The 13,178-nt window shown below is 36.2% G+C and overlaps 1 protein-coding gene across 2 annotated transcripts in view; it reads left to right on the top strand.

Moving 5' to 3' along the window:
• The window catches only part of LOC124167780 (beclin 1-associated autophagy-related key regulator), a 135,600-nt gene extending 123,350 nt beyond the window's left edge, over nucleotides 1-12,250 (top strand). For both annotated transcript variants that reach the window (XM_046545796.1, XM_046545797.1), the window contains exons 5-9: nucleotides 102-364; nucleotides 987-1,143; nucleotides 3,493-3,669; nucleotides 8,036-8,180; nucleotides 9,317-12,250. In XM_046545796.1, the coding sequence (XP_046401752.1) occupies nucleotides 102-364; nucleotides 987-1,143; nucleotides 3,493-3,669; nucleotides 8,036-8,180; nucleotides 9,317-9,559 (985 nt within the window). In that variant the 3' untranslated portion in view covers nucleotides 9,560-12,250. The remainder of the gene's footprint in view (nucleotides 1-101; nucleotides 365-986; nucleotides 1,144-3,492; nucleotides 3,670-8,035; nucleotides 8,181-9,316) is intronic.
• The last annotated feature ends 928 nt before the right edge of the window (nucleotides 12,251-13,178 follow it).

Below are 13,178 nucleotides of genomic sequence, written 5' to 3'. Positions count from 1 at the left end.
CTTGAAAATAATCCACAAAGCACTATCTGTTTTTGTATACAAAATTCTGAAGTGCGTCATTATGGTGTTCTTAATAAGAAACTGACTTTATTTATTTCCAGCCAAGGGGATGTTGCTGTGTCGATGAAGCAAGTGTCAGAAGAGCCCCTAGTGGAGGGGAAGAGCATTGTGGCTAGCAGGACGGAGGAGGGGGAGGAGTTGAGTAGTGCACTGGCAGATGCTTCACGCACGGCCTATGTAAGGGGTCGATGGGTACTCACAGACACATATGCCTCGGGTTGCGGGTCTCCAGGGGAGTTGAGGAACGTCATTGTTGCTCCATCATTGCCAGCATCTGGTGATTACTCAGCTTATGGAGCTTGGGGTAAGGAAAACTTCAATTGCCCTTATTCCCATAAAAATTTTGCCATAATGTGTTACTGGAAAGGTGGAGCCTGTATATTTCATTATAGTTTGAATGTTTTATAATGACCTGAAATATAAATGATTGCTATAGCTATTTTCAAAAGTGCATAAGGTTTTATCCTCACCACATGCATGTAATCTTGATTGCGTCAAAATCAGATCATCAGTACCAACTTAAGTACTTAAGTTATTTTCATGGGTATCATATTTGATGTGGCATCATCTAGTATAATGCATAGATTTTGCATTGATTCCACATGCTCTCTCCAAAGGGCAGAAAATCACTTCTGTAACTGTGATATGTTTCGTATTAATAATAGATGTTACTATGCTAATAGTGTGCATTCAGTTAATTTTTAGGGTCTATTTGCATTCTTTGCTAAAATATACCTTAGATATGAGATAATTCAAATACGTCTCCCGATTATTAGCTCATATTTGTAAAGACAGAATAATTGCCCTCACCTGATGGTCCACAGCAGAGTAGGATGAATGTCCTTCACAATGATGCAAATTCAGCCTACATAGATGGGAAAAACTAACCTTATGTTATTTTTAATCTTTTGTGTGTCTCATTTCAGTTGCTGCTAACAAAGATGGTCTTATTAGTGGAGGTCCAGAGACAGTGAAGCACCATCCTGCATATGCTATCAGTGCAGCTTTGACGTACACAACTCAGCTTGTGAATGTGTTAGCCTATTACTTGGATGTTAGATTACCAAAGAAATTGTGCTACAGGTAAGTGACAAAGGGAAAATTTTGTAGCCATCAAGTTTTTATCTATGAAAGTTATAACAACCAGAAAGCTGTCTTCCTCCAATTCCTACATAAAAACTCCTTCAAAAAGGATCTTATCCCTCACATAGACAAAATCTCACAATCCTCTGATGTTGACACCACAAAGTTCCTTGGACTTCAAATCTCCACCAACCTTGATTGGGCACCTCACGTACAGGTCGTACTCAAAAAAATCTCCGTGGGTATATTTATGATTAGAAGGTTGTATCCGATTGTATCAATGGATACTTTAAAAATGGTATACTTCGCGAAAATTCATTCCCATATCTCTTATGGCATTCTGTTTTGGGGAAACTCACCTGCAGCAAAAAGAGCCTTTTCAGCCCAAAAACAAGCCATTAAAGCTATGTACCATGTCCCTATTTGCACTCCCGGTAAAATCTTCTTTGCTAAATCTAAAATCCTCACCCTCCCTTCTTTATATATCCTTACATGTGCCTGTTTTGTCAAAACAAACCCTTCCCATTTTCTTCAAAACTCTACCTACCATGATCACCTCACCCGTTCTAGAAATAACATCCATTCAAACCAATATTCCAGCTCTCTCTGCCTAAAAGGTCCCTACCACTCTGCCTCGATCCTATACAATAAAGTTCCCGATGAAATAAAAAATTGCAAATCACCTTCCGAATTCAAAAGGAGACTAAAAATCCTCCTAGCTGAAAAATGCTATTACAATATTAATGAATACCTGGAGGATGCATTATAAAGGAAATTTTCTAGATGGCAACTTGAATGCCTATAATTTTCCATACTTTCTGTTAGTATGTTTATAACCCTCTCAGCTCTGTTTCTAATGTTTTGTACATATAGTGAAATGATTTATCTTGAGAATTCCCAAGAACCTGGAAAATTTTCAATCATGTATGTATGTTGGTATCTCATATTCAATCATGTATGTATGTTGGTTTCTCATATTGACTTTAGCCTTGCAGATGTATAATTTGCCAATGGTGAAATAAATTTATTATTATTATTATAATCTTGTTTCAAAATTTACAATATTTTTCATCAGTTTATCTCTTGAGTTGAGTGAACCAAAGCAATAAAATCAGCAAATTAGATTGTTCATTATCTGAGTCATTGTGAATTTCACTTAATCATGTTTATATATATGTATGTTTCCTCTTGTGTTCATTTCATGGTGGCAGATTAGGTGTAGGTCTAGTGTAAATATGTGATCTGTTAGAGGTTGGATGTTAGATCATTTTTTATTAGTGGGTCTCATGATATTAGGATTGATTTAAAAAGATATGTATGATGAATAATTTTAATAAATATGATGTGCCAATTTATCTTTGTGGCTGAGTGGGCGTGGTTTAAGGAAGTTTAGGTGAGAGAAAGGAAAGTGTCTTGGCATGTGATTTTCCCTTTGTCAAATGTATAACTGCAGGTATGGACTAGCCCCTCAGAAATTCGATCACTCTCACACCTATGTGGTGTTAACGTCTCTAATCTGCTAGAGTATTGCCAAACCTGGTAGCTAGCTATTTCCTCTGCTTTAGTGATAGGGTTATCCTCAATTCCATCAAAATTAGTAGGTCTATTGTTGCGGGCATCTGAGGGTTTCAAACACCCTCCCTCACCTGCTCAGCTGCAAATATGAATTGAAATGGGTGTAATTTACAATAGTAGGTATCTCAAATACTCAAAAAGTCATGTTCTAACATTCATTATTACGTAAACTAAATAATTGCCATTAAAACTAAGCTCTTGGTATGAATCTGTGAGAACATCTTTTCAAAATCAGATTGTTACCAATTTAAAGTTAAAAATATTTACAAATAGGCTGTGAAAAGGCTTTATAAAAGATAGTATGCATAGCAAATAATCTATTCTACTTCCTGATAAATTATACCTCAGCAGTGATGTTCAGTTGCCTGAGTAACTTATGCCTTGTAATCGCTTATTCTTATATCTCTCATTACTTATTATTCATAAATTTAGATAATAAAAGGGGGAATTATCCAGATAAATATAGTAATTTGTGGGAACCACATGGTTAGTCCCTGTGGATGGTTTCCCAGATAAAATTACTCACTATTTGAGCAAGTAATTATACTTGATTATGGCAAAACTTCATGACTTCAGTTTTCTTAGGATAAATATTTATTCTTTATTTCTCACTTTATTGATTGTATCAAGTGGTTCTTGCAATCCTTTTATGAACTGAGTTTTTGCCTGATGGTTAGTGAATTCAGCAAAATTACATGCCTGAAAAGTGTTTTGGTATGATGAGTAATTAAGAATAAGCAATAAATATTATTTCTTTACTTCCCTTTTTTTTAGTGACTTCTGTCGCCATGAGATGGGCGAGCGTCGCTTCGCGAGGAAGGTGGCAAAGTTGAATGCAAATGTACTTCACCTGTGCTTCTCCCAGAATGTTGATCCAAAATTGCTTCATCCTCACCAAACGCTTCAGAATCTTTTTTTACTACTCAACCCTAATGTTAGTGATCTAGGAAGGTAAGCAAAGAGAGTTCATAAGATGGTCAAGATAGGATGGGATAGTTTATAAACTAATCATAATCTAATTCAGTAGTTGTAGCCTGTGGGCTGCATGCAGTCCCCTAAACAATTTCATTTGGTCCCTACAAAAATACTAACTAATATTGTATTGCCTGGCCTGTCTTCAAAACTTCCTGCTTGTGACCACTAAGGAATTGTAGATTCTTACATCTTCAGCTAATTATTGGTGCAAAAACAATTAGTAGTTATTGGTAGAGACATGCAAAAGTAGGTTGTTTTAATGCCCAAAAGTAGATCTGCACAGAGTAGAATGTAGTCTCTCTGCGGACCCTCTGAAAAAGGATCAGGAGAGAATTACGAGGTTCTTTTTCTGCTCTGCCCCTACCAGCAAAAAAAAAAAAAGGCTCTGGCGTCCTTAGAAAATTTTGCAGTACAGATTGGAAGGCTTGTGATGCAACTACTGCAACTGAAGGGTTATGTAAATAGGTCCTGCCGTGACATCATTCATCTTTAGGGGGATTTCATCTCAAATCAGGCAGAGGGGTGTCAGGTGACCATCACCGATTTCTCTGAAATTTTTATATGTGAAAGCAGTATCCTTATGATGAATAATGATGCCTTTATCTCAGCTCAGAACCGAACCGTCATAAAGTTACCATCCTTTGAACATAGCAGTGTCAGGCCTCAGAGTAAAAAATGAAAAATCACATAAATGCTGATTACTAAGGAACCATGGCCTGTAATGCAGTGGTCATTGTTTTATTTTGAAGAAACTTCATTAATGCACATTATGGCATAACTTGAAAGTCATTTGAAGCAATAATAAACAAATAGGACTTGTTTAAACAATAAAAATTAGTCATTATTTAACAATTTATTACTAAAAAAGGCCACCTTTTATTTTCTTTAAAATTTCTCAGGGGGTAGTTTAAATGTTCTGCTTTCAATTTAAAAAATAAAAAAAGGTAGTATTTTTATACTTTTTGTTTTAAGGCATGTCAAAGTTGGGCATGTTTTCGACTCTTTTACACCAAGATTGCATACCTTCCAGGGGATAAAAATGAAGTTTCATTCTACTTAACATTCATAGCAGTGAAAAGGTCATATATGAATGATTGGTAACATCTATTGAGTGAAAGCAAGTACAATCTTGTTTACTTCCATGGCATCCAATGTGTGCAAACACCCACTGCTGCTGGCATGTACAGGTGCTCCTTTCACCTAATTATTTTTTTGTCTAAATTGAGCTAATTAGCATGTGTAAAATGCAAGTTTCATAGTAGGCAAGAATTTACTTACTTAAAGAAAGTGATAAATGTCAAACATGTACTTCATGGGAAAATAATGTCTCAGCAGCTTTTGAAGAAGCGAGAGTGAAATGTCTATGAGTGACCATGTTCAAATTTTATCATTCTTTTCCACAAGTTAATCTAAACAACATAATATGGCTGCTTTTCCAGTTTCAACCAAACATACAATTGACATATCATGCAGAGGTAAAAAACAACTAGGACTATGGGTCAATGCTGATGTTGGCATCCTCTTCCTCATAGTGCTCAATCAACATTGTGCTCTCATTTTACTTGGATGATGATAAAGACTGTTCTTGTGTAGCTCCTAATCAGCAAGATGTGTTTCACTTCCATTGAGAATCATTCAGACAAAATATTCATTCAGACAAATTCATTGCTGAAGTTCAGGATTGAACCAAGAAAGGTGTGTATCACCACTATATCCGTAAAATAGAAAGGGAAGCTATTCAAAAAGAGAAGTTGGTAACACTAATTGGTGTGGCATTGATGCTTCATTTTGACTTTACCAAGAATTAGAGTGTGATTCTTCCAGATTAAGTACAACCCTATCCCTGGCAAAAAGTACAGATATCAATATTTACCTGTATGATATATAATAACTAAGGTATGCAGGCACTTCAGATGATTTCTCACATGACTCTGCTCATGCTTATCTTAAGATGAATCATGTAGAAGAACAATAGTGTAAAAAGATTTCATATGGAGAAATAAATCATATATATTTTATAAAAGTTAGCTGCTAATTAAAAAAAACAGATTTTAGATATTTGACTTGGGGAAAGGTCTTAATCAGGAAGAAAGTCATAGATGGTTGTTCAGTGTAACTGGTCATGAGTAGGGGCCATCTGATGGAGTTGTAAGAATTGGTCAAAAATTATGCCACAAACTAAAACCTGAGATATTTCAATAGTGGCAAGTAAATTCAAAAAAAGTCCTTTGTAGAACATTTGAGAATTTCCTTGCCTAATATCAAACTTTTGCATTTAACACAATATGTTAAACTAGCCAAATAGGGTCATTTCCTGCATCAAAGAAAGCGAAAGGCATTGATAGCAATTCGTTACCCACCTTTAGTGCATTCACAATATGTTTACAATTTATTTGATTTTTAGAAATCCCTGTTTAGACGAATGTCAATGGTCAATTTTAACCTCATTTGAAAAAGGCCAGATTGGCGGCGATGCGATGCCACTCCACGTGACGTCACAGGGACCTAGATGCTATACGAGTATAAAGGAGTTTTATATCATCTGAGATTACCATTGTATACATGAGGCACAGAGCCCAGGAAACATCCCTTAACAATCGGCTATTAAAATTGTCTTTGGTCAGAGAGTTTCCTTTGTTTGATAGGGTATTAATAATCCTTATTTAAACCAAGTACTACCTGCTAGAAGGGAACTCTACGCTACCGCCATGCTCGGCAGCAAGCAGCCAGTGGTAACACGGGCTTTTTGCAGCATTCATACTTAAGCGTCGCGTTTTCGTACGCTTGAAATTTTTCACTTTTCATTTAATCGCAAAAACAGATATTATCATTTAAAAATCTAAAAGCATGAAATATGCACTCCAGGAGTAATAATCTTTCGATTTAGGCAATAAACAATAATAGGAAACCACCCTATGTACACAAAATAATGATTGGGTGAAAGGAGCACCTGTACATGGCATCAACAGTTTCATGTCTTGGTAGTTAACAGGCACGGGACAACTATAGCTCTCTCTGTAATCCACACAATCAAACATGCTGTAACACTAACAAAAACAGATATAAAGACATACAGTACTCAAAATCTCACCACGAATGACTTCATCGTGTGCTTCCGAAAAACCTGGTGAATTTCTAAAATCACTGCAGTGTGTTTAGAAGACAATGACATTAGTGTCTCGTTTATACATCCACAAGGTCCATCGAATTGTTCCACATGGCCCAAAGTAGAGGACTTATGTAAAGTGCCATTGAAAAATACTCTGTGCAAATTGCGACTCATTCACCGTTTCCAGCCAGTAGCAGTGGGTGTTTGCACACATTGGATGCCATGGAAGTAAACAAGATTGTACTTGCTTTCACTCAATAGATGTTACCAATCATTCATATATGACCTTTTCACTGCTATGAATGTTAAGTAGAATGAAACTTCATTTTTATCCCCTGGAAGGTATGCAATCTTGGTGTAAAAGAGTCGAAAACATGCCCAACTTTGACATGCCTTAAAACAAAAAGTATAAAAATACTACCTTTTTTTATTTTTTAAATTGAAAGCAGAACATTTAAACTACCCCCTGAGAAATTTTAAAGAAAATAAAAGGTGGCCTTTTTTAGTAATAAATTGTTAAATAATGACTAATTTTTATTGTTTAAACAAGTCCTATTTGTTTATTATTGCTTCAAATGACTTTCAAGTTATGCCATAATGTGCATTAATGAAGTTTCTTCAAAATAAAACAATGACCACTGCATTACAGGCCATGGTTCCTTAGTAATCAGCATTTATGTGATTTTTCATTTTTTACTCTGAGGCCTGACACTGCTATGTTCAAAGGATGGTAACTTTATGACGGTTCGGTTCTGAGCTGAGATAAAGGCATCATTATTCATCATAAGGATACTGCTTTCACATATAAAAATTTCAGAGAAATCGGTGATGGTCACCTGACATGATTTTGCACTATCTGCCTGATTTGAGATGAAATGGCCCTTTAGTGGGTATCTTGGGTTGCGGAATTTTTGGGAACCTACACTTTACCCAACTTAATTGCTTTTATGAAGCATCCATTCTTTGTGTGGAAGTCCCAAATTCTAGGGTGCTGGTCACATGGCTGAGCATAATGTTTTGCAGTATGGTGGACGTTTTGGATCCTGTTATGCGCTCATCAAACTTCATAATAATTTTTTTTGGCACCGTGTTTACATTGTAGCAACAAATATTTCATAATGTGTGTTAGTTATAATTCATATTAGCGAGTCTCCTGTGCCATGAATCTAAATCTAAACATTCCTAATGCCATAAGTCATGTTGTGATGTTGATAAATATTAATTTACTCTCAGGCATGGTCCAATGGAGGTCAACCCAGAGCTGGCAAAGTCGCTGGAGGATCAGTTGACTCCTGCTCTGGAGGCACGAGATGGCACAGATGATGAAGACTCGGGCTCCGATGATGACGGTGATGCTCTTGCTGGAGACTGGGAAGCTGTAAGTTGAAATTTAAATCCATCTTGACTTATTTGTGCAGAATGTCTCTGTGGCCTTGTTAGTGAGGAAATAATAATACGAGCTATCATTTTAACTATGATTAACAGTTGTATATTAAATCATCCCTGAACACTCATGAAAAAAAATAATTTTATGAAAAACTATTATTGATTCAATTCAAGACATAATAACATAAAGATATAATAGGTACACAACTTAAATGGATGCAAATTGGTATTAAAATATGTAAATATTTTTTTTACAAATTTAGTTTCAATTATTTTTTCTACACTTGAAATTATGCATTGGACATACACCACTGTCAATTTGGCCATTCATTTTTTAGATCATGTAAAAATATGAATGAAATAATGATCAGCCAGGGGCAGTGGTGGATCTATTGGGGGGGAGGGAGGGAAAGGAGGTACTAAGGAGCAGGGGCGGATCCAGGATTTCTTTCTGGGAGAGGCACAAGCAAGGCCGCATCCAGGATTTTGTTCTGGGGGGATAGTAGACCTTGTGATACAAAACGAACGCGATGATAATGGGATCGTATTACAAATCTTGCCTATTTTTAAGGGCCTGGGGGGGTCACGTGCCCCCCACCCCCTAGATCCGCCTATGCTAAGGGAGCTATAGTCGAACATTGGGTTGAAACTCACACCAGATAAAATCGAAATTTTTGGGGGTTGCCACTTTGTACAAAAGTACATATTTAGTCATATTTTTTATATATTTACCTACTTTAACTAATTGAAATACGAATCAGCTCCAAACATTGGGCCTATTTTACATGCTTTTGGTATGTTAAAATCCAGTGACAGTTCCAGAGAGGGGCCAGGAGGGCAATAGCCCCTTCTTTGGGTATCCAATTTTACACTAGATAGAATGGTAATTTTGTTCCGACCCCTACTACTGCTAGGAGGTTACCCCTCACTTAGCCCCCCCTTTTCCCTATCCTGGATCCTCAAATGACCAGGGGTGTTGTTGCAATGTTGTTAATAAAGTTGCAATAGTTGAACTAAGAAATCAGGAAGCAATCTGAAATGGGACAGAATTGAGCTAGGGTACACTGTACTTTTACATTATATTTTTAATTTTCAGTTTAATAAAATACTCTCCTCCATGCCTTACAGGTTCCTCACTTGCCATATGCTGAAGCTCCCCATGGTCCCTTGGTCTCGCGCTATCCTAGTTTTATGCCAGCATCTTCCTCATCGTCCTCATCGTCATCGTCGTCACCAGGGGGCAGAGGGGCATATGGGGGCCAAGGGGGACAGTATGGGGGACACGGGACCACGAGCATGGCAGGAGGCCTTGTCAACAGTGCTGCTGCCACAATTGCGTCCTTCTGGCGAGGAATGACAGGCCAGCGGTGACGACATACATGAGATAGGGCAGAACCAATAGCTAGGATCCTCATTTCTACCTGCTAATTATGAGCTCTTTCTCTAAACCGACTCAATTTCCAAACCTGGACAATGTGATGATGGACATTTTGGTTATTTACACTTTATAAGATTTTTTTATTCTTTAGCAAGGAAATGCCATCCCAGAATACAAATAATGTTGCTTGTATTATTTCAGTTTGATGGGTATACCTCTAGGCCCCTTTCAGACAATCCTACTTTTTTCTGTGCCTTGTCCTCAGTCCTGCAATTTTTTTAAGCACATGCTATTGAGCTCCTGGTCTATTCTGTTGAGTAACTTTGAGTCAAGTAAATTTTACTTGGCAGACGTATAGTATCGCACTGAATTGGAATAGGTGCTGAGATAGCGAAGGCCTGTATCTGGCACATTTTGATGCATCTGAAGGCTCATTTTTAATTCAAGTTATGGCAGCTTACTGTGAGCTGTGCATGGTGAAAAGTTGGATCCTCTGAAGCTACCTTGGGCTTGTCAAACTGAAAGTAAGATATCGAAAATACTTGCAGATAATATCTAAAAGAAAAAAAGTGCAGTGAGGGTGATTTTACTTTGTGATAGAATTTCATAGTTTTATCTAAATGCTGCTTCAACTGATAATCATGTGATTTTGTGAAAAATGCAAGTTAAAATGGAATCCTTTGTGTTACAATTTTATAAAAAAAAAGGATCACAAAGATAAGGAGCTTGGTTGTCTTGACACGAAGGAAATTTGTTTTAAGTGTTGTATATATAAACTTCACTGCCATTGGAGGGTGTTTAATTCATTCATGCTCTGTAAGTGAAAGTTAATTGAATCTGTGCCAAGACGCAATATTTTGTGATAATATAGTCACAAAAAATATTAAGTTGCTTTTTTATGGAGACCAGTTTGCATAACTCATATTCTAGCCTTAATGTGATCTTCGTTGTGGATAATAATCCAATTAAAATTTTTGGGTAACATTAATTTAATACCCAGAAGAAACAGAAGGCATTGTTGAACAGTTACATTAGCTTTTAATTAAAGATGCTTGGCAAAAAATATTAGTTTAACAAGAATATAAAATTGCCAAGGAATCTAATATTAACTTATGAATCATAACTTCCTGCTCACTGGTTTTTATCCTAAGGTTGCTGTAAAGAGCTGCTGAATGATGCTAACTTAGGTTAAATATTTGTTGCCCATGTCCTTTAATGCTTGGCTATTTTATGAAAACCTCACGTTTTACATTACATGTTAGCACTTTTGATGAATATGATTAAGAATCTTCTCAATCATCTCTTGCATTTTTCCACTGTCCTTGGAGTGAAACTGTTGTTAATGCACTCTTCATTAAAGTTAAACAAGTAAGAGGTAGTGACTTTATGCATTGTCCTAACAGAGAATACCTATATCTCAGATGTAGATGTTTTTAAAACTTGACTTAGAGTTGTGTTTATTGTTCCAAGACTCCATATTACCTCAACTAAAATGGCATCCTTTGTAAATAATTCACTATCTTTGGGTCATCGAACTTGCATTTTTTTAATTTTTCTAAAAATGATTAAATTTACTGTGTAAAGAATGTTATCTGTCATCTTTAATATTTTTAACTGTACTTGGCTGTCTTAATTAGTCACATAGTGGTAAAAATACGCCCAATTTTCCTGTTAGGCTGTGAGTGGCTTAGATACTTTATTAAATGCACAAACAATGAAGTCAGTATACCACTGAGCATACGTATTTCATGGGTGGTGGTATTGAAAAATAAACATGGACAATGTAGCTTGAGTGACATATAAGTCCATGGCTTTAATGGAACTAGGCCATTTTGCACTGGATTTAATGAAATGCTCACATTTATCTCACCTCCCATTGCATACCACAGCATAAGGGTAGCATTCATTGTGTTCCTATTTTTTACGTAGAAAATTTTTTTATTTAATTGATGTTATTCTTTCACCAACCATACTAACATAACCTTTTGTATAGTGCAGTATTCAATCATTATCCATGGCATTCATAAAATATGTGTGATTATTTGTGCCAAAAAATATTTATTAGTTGGAGTAATGTTTGTGAGAAATGTGCAAGTTTTAAATCACTGTATGTTGCTTTATGGAATTGTTTATCGATAAATAAATGGCTATTGTGTGGAAGTTCTTTAAAATAGGCTTGACTGCATCTATTCAATACTATGCCAATTTTAGCCACAAAAGTTGCTGCAGGGATAATGTACAAATCTAAATATTCATTTTTGGATTTCATTTTATATTGTTTAATTTTAAATGGTATATTGCTCACAAAATTCTTGGAAAATATGTGGCCTGAATTTAATTGTTAAGTGAAGTGGTATTTGAAACCAACCCTCAGCTTTGCAGTCGTCTCAATCACTTGCTGGATGGAGCCCTTATAAGAGTGCATACTAGTCTGCTAATGTCTCAGCCAGAGGCAAAATGATGTTGTAATGGGTGATTGAAGAAAGAATTTTTCTGTATAGTGCAAGAAAAAAGCTGTAATTATCATTTGTTATATGCTGTTTCAAGTGAAATGAATGGTTAAATGTGATAATATTTGAGGGTAATTTTTTTTAATGAATGACGTTCCAATTCCTTTGTAAGAAAACTCAGACATGTGTCATTTTTTCTTAAAAGGAGTGTACCAAATACATTTTTAAAATATACAATATTGTTTTCATTCATAACTACCAGAGAGTGCAAATCTAGGGTACATATTTTTAAATTGCCTCTGCGGAGGCTTGAAGGCAGTGGAGATGGCAATCAAAATGAAACAAAATATTTGATTTCGAGCAATGGAGAAATGAAATTGAGAGTTGTACATATATTGTTTAGTCTACATATGGAACCACAGTTAAGCATTCAGTTTATTTTTAACCCCAAAGAAAGAGTGGATAGGGAATTGTATGACTGTTTTGACTCAAAGCAAGACCATGGCACAAAAACCTTCAATGTGCTTCCTGGTGCAGCAACTATACCTTCAGTTGTGAATGTAATTAAAGAATCTCAAAGTTACATAACACAGTGCAAAACATAAATTGTTTCCTTTTGATCTTGAGCTCCAGTCAACTCACAATAGTTTAGTCTGCAATTTAGTTTTCACCCTATGTTTGGTTTGTCTCTTACTGTCACAAAATTTTGCTTCTGGGAACAAAACTATTGGAAATTTACTGGTTTTGAATTTCATTTTGATTACCATCCCTTCATGAAGGGGTCTCCAAAAATATTTTCAGTATCCTTAAAATAGATGTATTGTTATTTAAGTATACCGGGACTAGCCACGGTGATAACTTTTTACGGAGTCACCCGCACTGCACAAATAGTGCGAAAAATCCACAGAGGAAAAATCATTTGCCTTGACCGGGATTTGAACCCAGATCCCTTGATTTCCGGCCGAGTGCTTTAGCCAGTTAAGCTACCGAGGCGTCATTCTCCCCTGTGAAAATTTTTTGGACTAAACCGGACAAGGTGGTATGGACTGCTGAGCATATGATGCGACTAGCAGTCCAGGTCGTGCGCATGGTGCCACAGCCGGAGAGCAAAGCCCGAACTTTGAACACTAGTGGTGTTCGCTCTGGGCTTATTTAAGTATAC

Source organism: Ischnura elegans, chromosome 11 (assembly GCF_921293095.1).
Source record: "Ischnura elegans chromosome 11, ioIscEleg1.1, whole genome shotgun sequence".
Classification (NCBI taxonomy): domain Eukaryota; kingdom Metazoa; phylum Arthropoda; class Insecta; order Odonata; family Coenagrionidae; genus Ischnura; species Ischnura elegans.
The sequence above is the reverse complement of the archived record's forward strand: the minus strand, read 5'-3'. Positions and strand labels throughout refer to the sequence as shown.